The sequence below is a fragment of the Botrytis porri genome (assembly GCF_014898465.1).
Source record: "Botrytis porri strain MUCL 3234 chromosome Unknown BPOR_007, whole genome shotgun sequence".
NCBI classification, from domain to species: domain Eukaryota; kingdom Fungi; phylum Ascomycota; class Leotiomycetes; order Helotiales; family Sclerotiniaceae; genus Botrytis; species Botrytis porri.
This window is the reverse complement of record NW_024066081.1, coordinates 471891-491343: the sequence shown is the minus strand read 5'-3', so window position 1 is coordinate 491343 and position 19453 is coordinate 471891. Positions and strand designations below refer to the sequence as shown.

Genomic DNA, 19453 nt, shown 5'->3' with positions numbered 1-19453 from the left:
CGAGATTTTTAATCCCCTTGGAGCTTGAAGATTTCCATTGAAACTTCACATCCTTTCCAAGACTAAAATCTCTAGGCCACAGTGCGGCAATCTAGATAGCTGTGTAGTTGAGACTTGATGTAAAGGTATCATTAAAATATTTATGCATGAAGTATTCCTATACTCCTTTCCGAACTTAACATTCCAAACTCATCTCTTCCCTACGAAGTCATATGCTTCCCATCCTCCCCACCGCGTAATGCAAGAAAAGCTCGTACATCCGTCACATACTGGAGTCCTTCCAAAAGGGGTACCAAGTGTAGAAGATCATTATCCGTGGGATCATTGATCCACCCTTCTATGGGTATTGCATTATCTAGCGAAGTGTTAGCTCCTTTCAATATCTCATACTAATGTATATTCACCTTGATGGAACAGATAGCTCACAGGGCTATTGTCTAAAATCATAACTTTACTAAGATCAGGCTCAACAGAGCTAAGATCTTTAATAAAGGCGCCGTTTCGATAAGTACAGTGCTGTCGATAATATCGTGCAGAAAAGAATTTACGCTCTTGTTCTAGCCAATCTATAACTGGGTCTGCATAATCTTGAAGTGATGCCGTGAAAACAACCAAGTTATACCACTTGCAAACCTGCAAATCCTGTCAGTAAGATTTCTTTGTGGCGTACATCACTGCTTACACGTCGCAAAAATTCATCACAGTATGGCCTCTTATTCACATAATACAGTATTGGATGTTGAGGACCAGCGCCCCCTGCACCCATAAGGTTTGTGATCTGTACTTCTACCATATGGCCAGCACTCATTCGACCTCCATAATTCATACTGTGTATCAAGGTTTCGTCAAGATCGAGAATAAGAGTCTTCTGGGTGAGTTTCCCCACGGGAGCATCAAGAGTATAGGATGGCTGTCGTCGAGGTATGAGGGGTCGCGGTGGTGCTGGAGCTCGTGGATATTTTGTCATGAGGAGAGAAGAAGTTGCGGGGGACGTAGGTGACTTCATCATCGCAGCAGCCATATCGGTAGCAGACATGGAGCCGCCGGATCCATCGCTCTGAGTAGTTGTTGACGATGCCTTCCGGTGTTTCCGCTGTCTCAAATTTTCATCGCTATGAAGCTTTATGCGAATGGATCTCCTCGCGGGTGAGATCTCGTCAGAACTTTGCAAAGATTTTGAACGTGTTTGACGGTTTGACGCTTTCGTTGCAGATTTAGCTGTCTCGCTAAGGAGCCGGTCGTTATCTGATTCAGACTCAGATGAGATGAAAGACGAGGAATTCGGCGAAGGAGGATCTCTCGATGCGGGTGCGTGTGTTGCCGATAGCTTCCCGTTGGCCATATGACTTATACTGCTTTTCTCGGAAATGGGCGATCCTCCTGCCGATTGTGTGATTGAATGCCCACTTGTGCCACCAAACAGTTTTCTGAATTGAGATATTGGGGCAAAATTACCCCGTTCATCATACAAGCAAGCTATAACGTATACCCCCGGCGCAACAAGAGTAGATATCACCCATCGTATAGAGTCATAAATCATTCTCGTTATACCCGCACGTTTACTTGTATGATAAGCCATGCCTTCTTTGTGTAGTAGTGGTGTAGATTCGTGTATTGCATTGTCATCATCGGCATTCGAATCTGGCGCATCCTCCTGGTCCAGTCCTTTCGGCTCCTCGCTGTATACCTCTTCCCGCGAATTCCTTCTAGATTCTGACGTAGTTACGGATGCCAATACATTTCCCAGAGAATTTGAACGTGAAAGTGAAGGAGAATGCGGAGGAGAGCCTCGCCCCGAAAGGATATTCAAAGAATTCATAATGGTTTCCGATCCATGAAGGAAGGTTTCTAGCAATCGATCATAAACAATGGAGATGCGCGATAGTCCAACTAAAAACGCTAGGAGCGCAAAGCTCCAAAAGTCTATGATATAGGAGTTCGATTCGAAAAGTATGTTTGCGTTTATTTTCTTGTAATCCCGAATGGTGTTTTCGCCGAGTTATCGTCGACCCGAATGGGAAAATGGAAAGGAGTGAAAGTTGTGAATTATTGATATATCGTAATTGCGTATCGATGTGAGTGTACTCGAGTAGGTATGGGATGCTCCGTACGGTACAGGTATATGCAAAGCACAAAGGCGAAGTCGCTGCTCTGATCAAAATAGGATCTTGGAGAATGGATTAAAACAAGCTAAACTTTTGGAGGAAATCGCTGTTCTAAAAGAAGAAAATGATTGACCTTGGAAGAAATAGAGGAAGGGGGAGAGGAGGAGAATAGGAAAAAGAGTGTAGATGGGAATGGGGAGGGGAATTATAAGTTAGAATGTAGATGAGGATGAGCGAGCGGCCGAATAATAATTATCATATGAAACCGTGTTAATATCGAGCGAGGTAGGTAATTATAATGTACAGTTTCAGGATTATTTACAACAACACAACACAACACAACGGGAGGGAGGAAGGAGGAAGGAGGGATTGTTTATAAGTAGGACAACATAATTGGTGATGGCTGATGAGTGAATGGATACGAATACCAGCACACGACGGGTTGTTGGATGTTTTCCAATTGCACTCACTGCACTCACTGCACTCACTCCTTAATGCAAACTCACTGTTCGATTCCTTGACCGTTCTTGAGGAGTTACTTCCTTCTGCTTAGGTTCGGGCTGGGAGGTACAGTTGGTATAGTTATAGTTTGCATTCGATCATCTGTATGGTGAGGTTTCTCATTTTGATGGAACCTGCCCCCCCTAGATTACCTAGGTACGGAGTAGAGAGTTCTTGTTCAAGGTCATTGTCGACAGAGTAATAATAGGAGAGTGTCTGTAGTGAGTGAGTGTGCTGTACCTACTAGGGAGGTAGCAAAAGCATCCATCATACAATCCATTTCCCTTGAGACCAACCGAAACTTTAAGTTACGAGATAGCCTCGAGAGCCTCGATAGCTACCTAATTACCTATTGATTTGATATTGCTTTTCGCACTGGAATTTGGACCTTCAATCTTGGATCTTCCGGGTTGCGTGAAAAAGCAAGTCTATGATCCCCCTTCATCCTGAGTCATCCGTCCCCGCACTTTTGGCGGTCTAGTAATGTTATAGTTGGTCTGCCAAAAAAAGAGATCTTCAACGAACATAGTTCTTGTATCCTCGACGAAATTGAGACATAAGTTAAGATAGGATACAACTTTCAAGCTACCTATCCAAAGTTCGACATTACAAGGAGTTCGCATACGACAGTAGCAGTGACAGTATCAGAAATACTCAACCATTCAAATCCGAATTAGGAATTCCACACGGCAAAACTTCATTGAGGGGCAATCGCACTCCGCACAAATCTTCGATATCTCCAACTCCAAGCAACCACACACCACTCACTACTCGGAATTATTCCCCTCGAAATTTATCCACCTCTACACTTCGTTTGTCACATCCAATCTTTAAACAAAAAGAGATATGCCTCCAGTTCATAGTGGAGGGTATGCGCCAAACCTTGGTGCATACTTAAAATCATTAAAGAGCCAACCCGTTGAGTCATCCATAGAAAATTTGATATCGTATGTACCTTTCCTTGATCTTCAGCCAACAAACGATTAACACATTTCAGACTCTTGAAACGAAGACAGATAAGAACTTCGAGATCATGCGCCATCGCCACAGCTCATTTATTACTCCAAGTCGTCGCAAAGCAAAGATGGACGGATATTACAAAACTTTTGGAACGGGTTCGGAAAGTAGGACAAAGGTTGATTGAAGCCCAACCAAGGGAGATGGTCGTTAGCAATATCGTTCACAGAGTCTTAGGTATGATCAGAGACGAAGCAAAAGAGGATCGCAGTGAGGATGTCAGCGATTCAGCATCGACCAGTCAAATTGGTTCGCCCATGCGCGAGGGCTTCAGTGATGTGGCATTACCAAGGGCGTCACACAGCTCGCGGCCTCCTCTAACAACGTCACATACTTCCTATGCTGCTCAGTATAACATGCCTGTGCAGCAATCAATGTTCAACCTTCTCTCCGCTGCCCCTTCGCCGGCCTCAACGCCCCCAGGAACCGCGTCTCCTCATGGCAGGTCTGTGGTAGATATGACTTCACTTGCGCATAAGATGGCCTCTAGCACGAAGGATCTCAAGGCCGAAATAATCCAGGGTATCGAGGAAATTATCGAAGAACTCGATCAAGTCGATGATCAAATTTCTACTTATGCGCAGGAGCAAATTTCAGAGAAAGAAGTTATACTCATTCATGGCTCCTCAAGGAGTGTCCAAAAGTTCTTACTCAAAGCCGCGGAGAAGAGAAATTTTATTGTGATAGTTGCTGAATCGTACCCAAACGACCATTCTACAACTCATTCTACGATTACTGGAAAAGTAGGGCAAGAGACCGATGACGACCTGGACGCAGAAACCATGTTAAAGCCACTTTCTGCTGCTGGAATCACAGTTATTGCTATAACAGATGCTGCAGTATTCGCAGTAATGCCGAGAGTTACCAAAGTTATTTTGGCTACCCATACTGTTATTGCTAACGGTGGATTGATAGCCGCAGCCGGGGCACGCATAATAGCAAAAGCTGCAAAGTTTCACAGAATTCCGGTCATTGTTGTTAGCGGTGTCTATAAGCTGAGTCCGGAATATCCTTTCGAGTTTGAATCGCTCATTGAATATGGCGATCCTGGAAATGTAGTTGGATTTGAGGATGGTGGGTTTGTAGATAAGGTTGAAGTTGACAATCCTCTTTTCGACTATGTCTCCCCTGATTTAGTTGAACTTTATATCACCAACTTGTAAGTCCCACAACATAACTCGATGAATATCACTAACAAACCAAACAGAGGAGCCCACGCGCCGTCTTACCTATACAGGATAGTTGCAGAGCACTATAAACCAGAAGATATAAATTTTCATAAGCCAGAACTCAAACTGTAAATGTAATTAGGTGGCTTGAAAAATGAAAATAATCTTCTATGGCTCCAATTCGATTCCACATTATGCATTTCTTTTAGTGGGGTGTATTAATTAGACTCTGTCTGCTCAGATTTCACAGCCAGTAAAATTTTACTAGAGAGGCTCCGGGTTTGATTGCGAAAGGTATGATTTTAGAGCTAGTAGTGTACGAGGAATCCATATATGGAAAAAAGGAAGGCTTCCACGGCTTCAAAGGTATCGCAATACTAAGATGTTCAGAACTCGTACTTTGAGCCAAGCTTTCGTGGTGGAATCATCGATATCAACAACTTGATCACAATGACGTTTGTAATGCAACCAACAAACAGTGCATCTTCTTGGTACCAATAGTCATTCTCGACTCTCTTGCTACCATGGCTGCCTTCGTTCGAACGCGTAATCTTGCAGAATGGTGACTGATATTCTCGCTTAAGCATGTTGTGAGACGGAAGGGGGACAGAGATTGGCAGATATGAATGATTGCTGATGTGGGGGTGCTGATCTACGACAGGGCTGAATTTATAGCTCTACTAAATCGATTAGGTCGACTTTAGTTGAAAAGCTCAAGCTATTACCATTTTCTGATTATTTTATCCAAACATTCATTTCTTGCTCTATCCTACGTTGTTGTCAAAATACCACCTTGCCACCATTACTTCTTCAGTCGTTGATGCGATCTATAGTTTGGAACCATGGATCATAATGCCCCTCCTCCATATAGCGAAACCGATATCTTTTCAAATACCAATACTACGATCCCAACACCCACAACGACAGAAGCAGATGATGCATCTAGATTGAATGGAAGAGTCCGATCAGATTCATCGTCTACTGAAAATTCGTTAATATATACTCCTCCTTACTCACCGATCGAGCCTGATGATCAATGTAAGCACAGTTATTTTAGCTCCTTGACCAAACGGTGCGCTGGTCTCGTATAGAGATTCATTTGCATGTTTCATGAACAGCAACAAGAGAGCTTGGTTAGGAGTTGATACATTGCAGAAATCACATATACATAGCTCCGGAGACAAACTAACCTCCTGCAATCCTAGACTCGAAAAATGATCCCAGAAATTTATCTCCTCACAACTACTTCGAGTCACGACCATCACCGCTGCAATCTTCGGCTCCCAGAATTACTCAGCATGAAATATGTGTTACTCCGAGCAGTGCTCCAGATGATATTCCCATCCCATCTTCCGCGCCAGACTTTGGCATCACACAGCAAGATTGGTCAACCTTTGTAAACTACTTACTACCCAACCATACCCTCAATGTCAACAAGGACATTGCCGACCGCAAACTCAAAGCTGAATTGATTGACGAGCGTATGCATAGACTTACGCTTGATGAACATGATTATTCTAGACTTGACATGAATGAAGTTCGAGCTCAGTTTCGTCCGCTTCGTCAATCCGTCACGGTATCCAATACGGATTGGATAGGAAAGGTAGATGAAGTGATCCAAACCTGGAATTCAGGGTTCTTTCTTCCTCGTGGATTGGAGATTCGTTGCATTGATACGGAACAGCCTCAATTATTTCAGGATAGAGACAATAACATGCCTGGTTCTTGGATACCAGATGAAGAAGAAGAGTCGCGCATTCCCGAGCGAAATCGAGGTCGGAGATGTTTTTTGAGTCGTTATTCTATGTCTGGTCAAGGGGCTCGGGGCTTTAGATTAGGTTCTATGGTTGCGGATGATGAGGGATTTAGAATTGGAAGGAATGGTATTGTGGCCGACTCGAATGGTTTGCGCATTGGTAATATGTTTGTTGCTGATAACAAGGGGTTGCGAGTTGGTGGGAGTCAAGGTATTGTAGCTGATGAGCATGGAGTTAGTATTGGCGGTCGTGGATTCGGAGGGAGAAGGAGAGGAGGTGTGAATGCACCGGAGACTAATCGAGGGCGGGAACAAGAGCCAGAAGAGTGGCATGGGATGAACGTGTGGGGAAAGGGGGTGTTGCACTCGCGAGAGGCTAGCTGGAGATGTGCAGAAACCCCAGAAGGACGGTATGAAAGAAGAGGAAGAGGAAGAGGCGGTCTACACACGCAGGATCCCCACAGAGGAGGAAGACATGAATCCGAAGGGTATCACCGTGGTCGCTCACAATTCCATCACGATCTCCACGAAAGAAAACCAAGAGATCATTCCTCTTCATCCTCATCATCTTCATCCAGCTCCTCCAGTTCCTCCTCTTCAACATCTCTCGCTTCCCTCCCCTCCCCCGACCATCTCCCCGACCACCAACTCCCCGCTGCCAAAGAATCCCTACTAGCATGGCTCCACCATCCCGAATATCCCATGACGCAACAAGCCATTCAAAAATTAAAACACGACCTCCAATCCGCGAAGAAGAACAAGAACAAAAACAAAAAGAATCCCAATCCCAACATCACCGATTTCACACGTAACCAAGACCTCGCCACCCTCCGCAAAGAAGTCGCAGATCTCCTCCGAAAATTCAACGACGAGCAGAAATCTCAAAAAACCATTCGCAAGATTCTGCGCAAGGAACAGCGAGGATTGAAGAAAGCACATAGGAAAGAACGAAAGAACATACGCAAAGCGGGGCGAAAAGGCGCGAAGAAAGATAAGAAGGAGAAGAAAAAGAAGGAGAAGAAATGTAACAAAAGAGATCTTTCACATGGTCTACCCTCTGCTCCTACACCCACCTATCCAGAAATCCCCGAGATACCAAATGCGAGATTTCATCCGCCTCCAAATCTTCCCGTTCCTTTATTCCACACCTCGTTTAGCGGGATGCAGAATCCTGGCATGACATCTATGCATCAAGGAACATGGCCTTTTCTCTCTTCTCCTCTTCCTCGTCCTCACCCTCGCTCTAACATCCCACCTCAAATCCCAAGGTCCTCCTTCCCTCTCCATCCTTCCCCCTGCGCGCAAAATTCCTCACAAAGCCACGCTCAGGCTTCTGCTCTCCTAGCTAGCGCTACAGCCAAGGAAGTCGAAGCTAGGACTCTAGGGGTCGTTTTAGAGAGTCGGTATCTAAATAGAGGTGAAAGCGATGATGACGTATTGGAAAGAGGAGAGCAGAAAAAGCGAGAGATGGAAATAAAGAGGCTTCTAGAGGAATCGGGGGAGTTGAGGAGAGAGGGGGAGAAGTTGATGGCGGAGGCGACGCAGATGGATGCGGAGTTTGCGAGGGAGATTCAGGAGCGGGAACGGGAGGGTGAGGGTGAGGGAGAGCGACAGGCGTGGGAAGGATGGCTGGGAAGTAATGAGAGTCAGATTGGTGGGATTTTGGCGAGGGGAGTATGAATGCATGTATTGATAATGGGATAACTGGTTTATTCCGTCTAAGAGTTGTTGGGTTTGGATCTTCAATCTGTGCTGAACGTTTTGAGGATTGCGCTGATAAATTCGGACGAATGTAATTCAATATCTAACCCCCAGCCATGTCTTGGTAAATGATCGTCTGAAGTCTAATAATGTTTAATCTACCACTCAGTCATGAATAAGTACGAATGTGTGTATACTTAAGCGATGATGATGATTAGACGAGTAAGTTCTTCATTTCTGCTCAACATGACTTATCAGGACTTGTTCACTTGCAATCAACTATCCATATTACTCTTGTGATATGGCGTAAAAAGCCTATTCATATTTTCCAAATTATTTTACTTGTAACGTAATTTATCAGCATGTGGGCTATATCAGTATGTGGGCCACTTTCACCTCAATTTATACTTTCGAATACGGATTATTCAATAATCATTATATCAATTAATTAAAACTATTAAGAATCTAATAATCTAGAATCTATTACATTATTTTAATAAATTCTTGAATTATAATCTGGTTTTCTATATTTATTATAGTATTTATTAAAAGATACTTTCTTATTAGAATTCCCCTCATTTTGATGTTTATTATATTGAATCTAAATATCAACCTTTTATTAAGATAATATATTAAGAGCTTTTTGTTCAATAAGTATTCCTTCTTAATGTAATTGAGTTTTTTTTGTATATCAATGTTTACTTAATACTTTATTTGCTTTTCGAAGTGTATAAATCTTTATATTCAAAAGTGTATTCTTATAAGCTAATTTCTCTGTATTCTTAATTAGAATTAGTATAATTTTAAATAAAAGTATAGGGGAGCTTAATTAATAACAATTTATTTGAGATTTGATTAATATTGATTGAAAAAGAGCTTCAATTGGGTTATAAAGGGTTTAAGAGATTTATTGATTTAGATTGGAAGAGGGGGGAGGTAGATGTACAAATTCGAATATTTAATTTCGAAAGTACAGCTTCAGGATTAAATAGTATTAAACCTATTCCTCGAAATCCTGATTTTATATTCTAAGAGATAATTGATTCTTCATATACAATTTTAAAAGCTATAAAGAATTCAATCTTCGAAATATAATTGATATATGCCTTAATAAATCCATCAATTTGAATACTATATGAATATTTCAGATTACTAAAATAGCTCCCATTAAGTAGTTAAGTTAAATAACTTGAATATAATAATAAATACACATATTTAATGTCATTCTCCTTATAATAATTCTGAAATAATATTGATTCATAACTTTCATATCTATCTAATACTAATATTCAATATTTACTCTTTCTTCAATTCTTAATATACTTATCGAAATGTTTCAATCATTTTAAATCTGTTTCATTATTTATTTATTTATTAAATGTAGGTTTAATAGCCTATTCCATAGGAAGATTCGTTTCAATATACCAATTGGAGAGATGAATCTATCCTTGAACCATTAGAAATAGGGGAATAATTTCATTCTCTTTATTTCCATATATTATCGCTATAGCCCATTCCCAATTGCCTAGTTGTACTGATTTACTTCTATCACATCTTTCAATATTAATAATAATCATTATTGTACTTATAATCCCTATTATAAAGCCTATTTTATTGAAATTATAGAAATCTTTATTCAAAATATTATATTTCGCTTATATATTCACAATCAATCAAAACCAATCTTCAATAAGCTTAAAATCTTTATAAAGAATTCTTTAAAAATTATAAATATAATTAAAACATATCTTTAATTCAATTTAATACTTTATAAATCGATATACTCAGAGCTTCTCAATATATTTCATACTTCTTAATTCAAGAATATAATTTGCTATATCTTCTATACTTTTGATTTTAGATAAAAATCCTTTTAAATTTATATTGAATATATATTTGATAATAATATTCTTTTCTAATTCCGAAAAATTATAAGATTTATATTGATATTTTATATAAAAAATAAAACTATTAATTCTATATTATAATATTATACACAAAATATTATATATTTTAGTAATCTTTTAAATACTTAGTTTTTTATTTTTTTGAATAGCTTCAATGATAAAAAGTATATGGACTTTTTGGTTATTCAAATTCATTATAGATCATTAATAAAACACATGTTGAAAGAGAAAAGTATAAATTGAGGTGAAAGTGGCCTACATGCTGATATAGCCCACATGCTGATAAATTACGTTATCTGTCTTATCGACAATTGGATACAATGTGAATATCTCCTCCTCAATACCTCCTCATCTCCTCTCATCCCATTTCATAAATTACCTTCCCGGAACATCCAAAAGAACACCACCATCAACTGCAATAATCTCTCCATTTACATAATTATTCTTCGATAAGAATAACACAGCCATTGCCATTTCCTCATCACTATACATATCATTAGCATTCCCGCATTCTCACCTCCAAATCAAATGATAAAACACATACCTCCCACCCCTCTGCATAGGCACATGACCCTTCTTCTGCACCTTCTCCTCATCCAAATAACTCTTCTGCGCCTCATCACTCTCTCCCGTCGTCATCTCACTGGGAAAATACCCCGGCGCAATACTATTAACCCTCACCCCAATCTCCTTAAACTCAAAACTCATCAACTTACTCAAATGCACCGTCGCGCCCTTCGCCGCATTATACGAGAAATGTCCCTGCGCATGTCGCATAATCCCACTCATACTACTGATCACAATCACCGAGCTGGACATACGTCCATGAACCTTGTGAGCCGCCTGTAGCAGCGGGAGAAAACACACCGTGGTGAAATACACAGCTGAAACATTAGTGTTAAAGGTGGTACCCCATTCCTCGAAACTTTCCGAATTGAACAGTTTATCTTTTAGCTCGACGGCGTCGGAGGAATTGGGCTCGGCTTTGGGGCCGGAGATCCCCGCGCCAGCGAGGAGCAGACTGATGTATGTCTCCTTTTTGCTGATTTCGGAAACGAGATTTTCGAGATCCTTTTTGCTGGTTACGTCACAGGGACCGATTCTGTAGCCTTTGATTAGATGCGCTACTTATCTCGACTACCGTGACTGTTGATAGACAGATGATAGACAGATGATAGACAGATGATAGACAGATAATAGACAGATGATAGACAGATGATAGACAGATGATAGATAGATGATAGACAAACGATAGATATATAATAGACAGATGATAGATAGGGAAACTAGGTAAAAAAACTCACGGGATAATAGAACCTCCAGATGTGGGAGAATGTTGCTTGGCTGCATTTTCTAGAGCTTCCATTCGGCGACCTGTGATGTATACTTTTGCTCCATTGGCAGCTAATGTTTGGGCTGCCCTATTTGATTATTAGTATGTAGTCAAATAGAAATACTCCAGATATGGAGCGAGGGGGGGGAAATACATTAATCCAATACCAGTTCCGCCTCCAGTGATGACGCAAACATCATTCTTCATAGAGAAGAGATTCTCAGCTCGAAGTTCATTTGTACCAACCATAGTGACGTATTAAAGTTTGAAGTAGGTAGGGAGAGAGAGAGAGAGAGAGAGAGAGAGAGAGAGAGAGAGACGAATTTAATATGTTCTTATGTTAAAAGAAGATATAGTAGGTTGGTAGAAAGTTTAACAACATCTAACCTTATGTATAAAATTTGAGAAATCACATTACTTATATTCTTTTGTTCCTACCTACCTTAAGCACCGGAGTACTTGCTCCTTGATCTGATATTTACAATGGAATGTTTGTTCGTTTCATACGTCACTGCACTTTGGTTTGCGGGCCGTTTGACGTGGGGGAAGGAATATAATATGTAGCCGCCACTGATCGCTTGTAGCTCCCGTTAAAGCTGGAGCTAATAGTATCAACCGAGAAAGATCGATCGATGCCGATATCATTCGTCAGTGGTGGGGTGATTAGACAAGATGCATGTTTTTGGTGAGAATAAGAATTGCTCAATTAGATGGGAAATTATACATGTCAAAGGAGAATTCCCATCCTGGATATAACGCCTTCAAGAATTTATTCATGAGATTGATAAAAAGGCACTCAAGCCTACCTAGTCTTCACATGAAAACTTCTCACGGTCACTTCGATAGTTCCAAGGCTGTATAAGATGTACACATATTCATTATCCTGTATATTCCCCCAAATATCGTGAAAATCATCATTATATTACCACAACTACTTCATAGTTCTACTCATTCATCATGAGTCATGGTATGTTGAGAAAGCTTAACCGCATTACGCAGTGACTCTCCCCTCCATTGTTGTACATATTAAAGTCTTCGAGGTGATCGGAAGGTCCTTATGATGACTCCTCAACCAAGACCTTATTCTCCTCCAAAACCTTTGCTAATTCTCCATTTTGGTGCATGGCGACCAAAATATCACATCCACCGATAAATTCCTTGTTGACATAAAGTTGGGGTATGGTTGGCCACTCGGAGTATTCTTTGATTCCTATTCGACATGTATGTTAGATTCCATATAGCATATAACAAAGATTGGTGTTTCTGGAGACAAACCTTGTCTTAAACCTTCATCCTCAAGTACATTAAGAGCAGCAAACTTCTCTGGGTTCAAGCCTTGCAAGCTCAAGATCTGAATAGTTGCCTTTGAGAAACCACACATTGGGTTTTCTGGCGTGCCTTTCATGAATAGGACAACTGGCTTTGAACCAACAACTTGATCAATCTGCTTGCGAACTTCTGTAGAAAGATACCTGGATGCGATGGGGGAGAATCGAGGGGTCGAGAATTTGGAGGCAAATACCGCGGGGCGGGCAGCTTGTCGGAACATCTGATTAAAGTTAATTAGCATTCCGGGTACCATGTGCAGGTTCTCAATGAGTTAAAGCATTCGACATACTGATGACAACATTGGTTTGGCAATCATATTGAAATATGATATCGTATTGTACAAGATTTGTGGAATTTGATGTATTTTTTTTGGTGGCCTTGCCTCTTGGTTGATAATGTTTAAGAGCTTCGGAGAATGGAGGCTCGGAAGAGCTAACCTATTATCGAACCAATCAATGTCTGTGGTATGTAAGGTTAATATGAAATATGATCGATAACTGCATTCAGCCTTACGAATCAATCATTCGATGGAAAACATCCAATAACAATGAATAATGATGAGTGAATAGAAAGTATTTAATCATTCCAGATTCCATTTCTTTCTAATACAGCTTCCTTCTTCTGTTAATACAGCATGTAAGATACTCAACTCTCATACTCTCTCATACAATCAATCTTCCAATTGCTTCTCAATATTCAACTTATACGAACCCATCAAAATCTTGTCCACCATGTTACAAATGATCCATACCGGGCGTGACGAGCACCGAACCCGAGTCTCTGGAACATCACACCCTTTTACGGCTGCGGATCATGCTTCCGATGGTAAACGACATCTCCTCCTAGCAGCCAGTGGATCCGTCGCAACCATTAAGATTCCCAACATCCTCTCCGCTCTATCACATTATCCTACTCTCTCAATTTGTGTCATCCTTACCAAATCTGCAACCAACTTTCTTCAGGGTCAGAGCTTGGAACAACCACATATCGATACTTTTCACCGATACGCCAATGTGCAAGGTGTGTTTTTGGATGAGGAAGAATGGATTCATCCTTGGAAACGTGGTCAGAGTATTTTGCACATAGAGTTGAGAAGATGGGCACACCTGCTTGTTATTGCGCCATTGAGCGCCAACACGATGGCTAAGATTACGGGCGGTTTTAGTGATAATTTGCTCACGAGTGTGGTGAGAGCATGGGATACTACTGGAGAAGTGGAAGATCCTGCTCAGAATGGTGTGGATACGACTGGGGAGAGGGCTTTCAGTGGCAAGAAAAGAATTGTTGTAGCTCCGGCGATGAATACCGCTATGTGGAGACATCCAGTAACGAAGAGTCAAATCAAGATCTTGGAGCAGGAATGGGGTATTGGTCCTGATGGGAATGAGGGTGAGGGATGGTTTGAGGTTTTACGACCTCAGGAAAAGGAGCTCGCTTGTGGAGATGTAGGGGATGGGGCCATGAAAGATTGGAAGGAGATTGTGACGGTAATCGAAAAGAGGCTAAAGCTGGAAGCATAATTAGTATTGAGAGGTGATATGCTGGCAATTTCCTTCAAAGGAATATAACTTCCACGGATGGAGGATCAATCCATGTCTAGCTGTTGGGTATGTCGAAAAGTGTCTCGGTGTTTTTAACAGGTTACGGCGTAAAGTTGGCGTTCGGGATATGGAATGGCATCTGATTTAAAGGTTACCTCAGAAACCATGGACTTATTATGTTCAGCTTTGACAATTCGTATTCTCCTATTACCCTCGTTGCAATGTCTGAAAGTTAGACATTGAAAATCAAGATCAAGATGAAAATTTAGGTGAGACTGGGAACTGAATCTTGACTAGCTCAGAAGACTCAGTGAAGGATCTCTCCTGAGGTTTGAATATTGTAACCACCAACAACATTTACACTCTTCGAATCACTCGAGAAATCAAGCTGCAGGTGGAGTCAAAGAGATCACACCGAAAGCGCATAAGATCGATCATCGAATCTGATACTGAGGCATTTTGTACTCTATGAGTATTAATCCCACAATTAAAATCACTCTACACTTCGTTATATCTTTCGTGTCTCTTTCGACTCCCTCGTTCGTTTCTATCCGTCTCAGTTTAGCGCTCTCGAAACATTGCAGGTAACTATATCACGAATCAACAAAAATTGTATCGATGCAGAGCACCTCACAATGCTAGTAGCGTTTAGGACTTACCTCATAATGACTTCTCTAATTATAGATGATGGTACTACAATCGATCAGATGGGATTATACGCCGAGGAGACATGCTCTGGTAGGGTCAATATAGGAATTCGAGAATAGAAGGATGGGCGCTCACCTGCAGAATCGCGAACTAGATCATCAGAGATCGCAATGAAATTCACAACCATATTGTTAGAAGCTCATCTATTAATGGAGAAAATCTCATTATTCTCTTTGGTATGGTGGAATTTCATTATGAGCCTCACGAATTGCGCATGTCGTTCAGGTCGTTCCTTCCTCCTTCAGCACTTCGGAATTGGGATCATGTTAAGCGACTTCCACTTTCAATTTCAAAGTTCCAATACAACATTTTGAAATTATCCAAATCACTTCATCGTCCATCAAAAGGTTCAATCTCAATGTACGAAGTTCTTTTCTAGTTCAGAGGAAAAGGTTGATATAACCCGCCTAGTACAATTCGTCTCTACATTCCTATTAGTATATCAGGCGTCACGATGGCCCGTCAACCCAACCATCAAAAAGTCATTCCAGACACCCACCGCAAACCGCTCGATAGAAGTAAAGCACAAGGCGCAAAATCAAAACCCAAGACATCCAAAGTATCCAAGAATACATCGTCACCCAAACAATCCCGAGAGCAAGCCAAGAAATTCATCGTTGTAAAACCAATTCCAAAGAACGAGGTTCGGAAACTTCAACAAAGTGGTAAAGATACACGTTCACCTCAGGCCCCAAAACACACTCATGGAGTTGAAGTTGAAGGTGAATCTTTTCTTCAGCCTGAGGATCTTTCTTCTGCTTTCGAAGGTCAGTATCGCATGGTCATTCCGCATACCACACATGTGAAGCATCTTAAAACTGACCCAACCCCCAGAATCCCTCGAAGAAGCCCGAACCCACATCCTCCGTATCGGAAAATCCGCATTCGAAGAAGCCCACAGCACTCTCCTGCAAAAACTCACCCAGGAAAAATCCACCGATCAATCTTTCCTCCAAGCCATCTCGCATAACGCACACGCACTCAGCGTACCCCTAGCCACGCAGAAAATCCAAATGACCGTGCAGCAAAAAGGACGGCGCATATCCGAAATCGTGGAGATCGGTAAGCGTATTGAGCAATTCCGACAGACGATTGAGGAGGAAGAAAATAAGCTTGATGGGTATTGGAAGGAATGGGAGGGGTTACAGATGGAGTTCAAGATGTGTGCGACGCGGGTGTTTGGCGGTGAGATGTTTGATGAGGAGGATGCGGAGGAGGGGTATCATGTTGATATGTTGTTGTTGGATAAGGAATATATGGCGCAGATCAATGGTTTGGTGGAGGAAGTGGAGGAAGTTGGGAATGATGCGGTTAGGAAGATGAAGGCTTCGGAGAAGGTAGGCTGTTTGCTTATTTCTTTTACTGTACAGGAATGTATCCATACATACATACGTACATTTGTACTAACAAGAACTCCCCGTGTAGGAAATCGATGTCAAAACAGACAAAGTACGACAAAGAATTGTAGGAGCAATGATGTGGTGAAGGATGTTTATCTCAATTTGCTCACTAGTATTGAGCTACTGCTCGTGGTGTGTTGTGAGAGATGTGATGCATGATAAGAACACATACTAGCTATATTTTCATATTTGCTCACATTTACGTCAATGATATGGCTGTGTTGTTTTGCTGGGAAATGTTTTATTTGCTGGGAGGTGCTGAATACATTATACACAAAATTCTCTATATACCCACTCTATACATCTGCACATTAAACTGTACATAGTAATCAAATGATCTAATTAATATCCTGCATGGCGAAGATTCCTTCGATTGTGACTAGACTTCCACATACTTCCTCTGCAATGATACCGATCCCCCTTTCCGACTGTATATCAAAGACGTTGAATCTCGGTACATACCAAACTTTGACTTGAATGTAATTGTCATAGCAATCCGCCAGAACCGAAATACCTTACTTAACATTTAGACTTCAAAGACTCAATTGACGATATTAGGATTCCTGATAATAAACATAATCCTATTTAAAACTCTTAAAAACAATATCCAAAAACCAAGCACATCACGATGACTCAACGGTGTAAAACGCAGACTTTATCTTTCATAAAATCATTGCTGTGATATTTGCTGTTCTATCAAAAATACACAAAAAGCCAGCCAGCCACCAACGCGGATGCGACTCTCTCTATGCAAACAGACATCTATTTCGCTGAACCAAGCCCTCGAGAAAAGCAAAAGCAAACCAATCTGCGCCATAAGATAGCCAATCATTTTTTTTCCCTCCCGCCAGCCGAAAGTGCAAATACGAGATGACACAAAAAAAGAGGACGATCTGGCTGATTGGAGAAAAAATCTCCACTGTACAAGCGAATCCCATAGCCAGAACAATCCAGAGCGCTGAATTACCCGAGTCCAATCAATGGAACGGGAGTGATTCATGCACCAACTTCATCAATGACCACACCCCATTCGTGCTCTACGTTTCCGTACATGATGTCGACCAACCACTGCTTAACCTTTGCAGCATATTCTCCGCTGTTGCCCTCAACCATGGGGATATTGATATCCTTCTCTCTGTAGTTGATTTGTGCAACGGGAACGACGAAGTATGCAGTTCCACAAGCGAAAGCTTCAATGACACGACCTTCTTTAGCGGTCTCGGCAAGCTCATCCATGGTGAAGTTGCGCTCCACGATTTCAAGCTCGGGGATACGTTCTCGGATGAGTCTGTGGTTTTGAGGTTAGAAATTTTCAAGGCAATGAAATAAGAGGACACTTACTGCAAAACACTTCTTCTGGTAACACCATCCAAGATGATCTTGTCCTTCAAAGGAGCGGTAATCAACTGTTTCTTACCCTCCTTAGTTTCCCACACAACCATAAAGTTGCTGGCTCCAGCCTCGGTAACCATTCCATCGAGCAACCACAAAACTTGATCATAGCCACGGGCACGAGCTTCCGAGTTTGCCATCAAAGTAGGTCCATAGTTGGCTCCTACTTTTGCGAAACCGAATCCACCAGGCCAGGCACGAACACCTTCTTGACTGGCAAGAAGCTTCATTCCCTTGGGCGAATCCATTGAAGGCATGAAGGTGGAGATGATGAACATTGTACATTCCTTAGGGGCAGCAACACCAACTGCAAATTCGTATTAGTGATTTTTCTAGTAAAAAGTATACTTCTCATTTGACATGGCGTCAAAGTCAAAATCTAGCAAAGGGTATACTCACGTGCTCCAGCGCTACCAATCATAGTGGGTCGCAAGTAGAGGAAAGTGCCAGGTTCTGGGAGCCATTTAGGACCATCCACAGAAACCAAAGCAACAATGAGTTTCTCCAACTCCTTGGGATCGAATCCTGGCAACGAAATACGGGTAGCGGAAGTGAGCATTCGCTGACAGTTGCAATCCGGTCTAAACAATCTGAGTTTTCCGTCGAATCCACGGTACATTTTCATGCCCTCGAAACATTCAGTTGCGTAACTAACATGAGTTAATATCTACATTCGAAACACATAATTGGTCAAAAAACACAAGATGGATCTTGTTTGGGTTGTGATATGAGGCGTCTGTTGGGAGATCCTATCCCATCCCACATCATCCTCAAACGAGAAAAATGGTGGCTATGGCTCAAGCGCCTCGCATCTAGCAAACAAAAAACAACCACCGAAAACCGAAAACAACTTACTGTAAAACAGAAGCTGTGGGAGCCAAAGAGAGATTTCCATATGGTTTTAACTCTGGTACACCCCATCCCGTCATGTTGTTCCAAACGGCTGTGATCATATGGTCGGTACATTGAGAGGCAGTATTGATGATTGGATCGCCTGCAGCGGGAACATTCATAGGTGTGGTGGTTTTGGTGACCTTAAGTAAAGATGCATCTAGATGAGGAAGAGTACCAAATTCTGTGATTGCAATCTTTTTGGTGACGGCGGCAGCTAAGAGTTCATCGGATTGTTGAACATCCTTAGGAGGAGTTTGTGAGACTGCTGATGGAGCCATTGTGAGGATGGATTTGTGATTTTTAAGGGAACCAGATACTCAATCGATACTTGATTGAAAAATTGAAAGAGTGCAAAAGTATTGAGGGTAAATTTCTTAAGAAAAATCTAATAGTTTTAATGCCAAAAAAGGTTGCAGGTGATTAGGAGAAATGGAATCTGTGGACAAAGAAAGGATTTGTAGAGTTTATATAGAATGAACTAAATTAATAAATTTATTAATTAGTAAAAGGAGTTTCGTTTGAAATTTTGAGTCACACCCCATCAAACAATTTCACTGGAGGGACTCAAGAGAGTGGAATCTAGAGACATGCACAGATAAGATTCTTTATTAACCCATGAAAATATCAAAATCTTTTGATAGAAAAAACTCAACCTCAACACTAGGGAATCAAGGCGATGTATTAAAAAAAGAAGCCAATC

The 19453-nt window shown here is 41.4% G+C and overlaps 8 protein-coding genes across 8 annotated transcripts; 4 read left to right on the top strand and 4 right to left on the bottom strand.

Annotated features, from left to right (window-relative positions):
• Window positions 1-200: 200 nt before the first annotated feature.
• EAF01_005506 (uncharacterized protein) lies at window positions 201-1819 on the bottom strand (the record flags this gene model as incomplete). Its single annotated transcript, XM_038913759.1, has 3 exons — window positions 201-355; window positions 405-633; window positions 683-1819. The coding sequence occupies 3 exons, from the start codon at window positions 1817-1819 to the stop codon at window positions 201-203; spliced, it is 1521 nt and encodes a 506-aa protein (XP_038770208.1).
• A 1633-nt stretch (window positions 1820-3452) lies between these two features.
• Window positions 3453-4924, top strand: EAF01_005505 (uncharacterized protein; the record flags this gene model as incomplete). Its single annotated transcript, XM_038913758.1, has 3 exons — window positions 3453-3553; window positions 3604-4782; window positions 4831-4924. 3 exons carry the CDS (start codon window positions 3453-3455, stop codon window positions 4922-4924), a joined length of 1374 nt encoding a protein of 457 aa, XP_038770207.1.
• A 710-nt stretch (window positions 4925-5634) lies between these two features.
• On the top strand, window positions 5635-8228 carry EAF01_005504 (uncharacterized protein; the record flags this gene model as incomplete). The annotated part of the gene is made up of 2 exons (XM_038913757.1): window positions 5635-5830; window positions 5998-8228. 2 exons carry the CDS (start codon window positions 5635-5637, stop codon window positions 8226-8228), a joined length of 2427 nt encoding a protein of 808 aa, XP_038770206.1.
• Window positions 8229-10531: 2303 nt separating this feature from the next.
• Window positions 10532-11738, bottom strand: EAF01_005503 (uncharacterized protein; the record flags this gene model as incomplete). Its single annotated transcript, XM_038913756.1, has 4 exons — window positions 10532-10640; window positions 10701-11258; window positions 11461-11577; window positions 11644-11738. 4 exons carry the CDS (start codon window positions 11736-11738, stop codon window positions 10532-10534), a joined length of 879 nt encoding a protein of 292 aa, XP_038770205.1.
• Window positions 11739-12544: 806 nt separating this feature from the next.
• EAF01_005502 (uncharacterized protein) lies at window positions 12545-13134 on the bottom strand (the record flags this gene model as incomplete). Its single annotated transcript, XM_038913755.1, has 3 exons — window positions 12545-12699; window positions 12765-13038; window positions 13108-13134. The coding sequence occupies 3 exons, from the start codon at window positions 13132-13134 to the stop codon at window positions 12545-12547; spliced, it is 456 nt and encodes a 151-aa protein (XP_038770204.1).
• Window positions 13135-13549: 415 nt separating this feature from the next.
• On the top strand, window positions 13550-14338 carry EAF01_005501 (uncharacterized protein; the record flags this gene model as incomplete). Its single annotated transcript, XM_038913754.1, has 1 exon — window positions 13550-14338. One exon carries the CDS (start codon window positions 13550-13552, stop codon window positions 14336-14338), a length of 789 nt encoding a protein of 262 aa, XP_038770203.1.
• Window positions 14339-15521: 1183 nt separating this feature from the next.
• On the top strand, window positions 15522-16552 carry EAF01_005500 (uncharacterized protein; the record flags this gene model as incomplete). The annotated part of the gene is made up of 3 exons (XM_038913753.1): window positions 15522-15834; window positions 15902-16404; window positions 16493-16552. 3 exons carry the CDS (start codon window positions 15522-15524, stop codon window positions 16550-16552), a joined length of 876 nt encoding a protein of 291 aa, XP_038770202.1.
• Window positions 16553-17463: 911 nt separating this feature from the next.
• EAF01_005499 (uncharacterized protein) lies at window positions 17464-19031 on the bottom strand (the record flags this gene model as incomplete). The annotated part of the gene is made up of 4 exons (XM_038913752.1): window positions 17464-17755; window positions 17809-18166; window positions 18259-18509; window positions 18715-19031. 4 exons carry the CDS (start codon window positions 19029-19031, stop codon window positions 17464-17466), a joined length of 1218 nt encoding a protein of 405 aa, XP_038770201.1.
• Window positions 19032-19453: the final 422 nt, after the last annotated feature.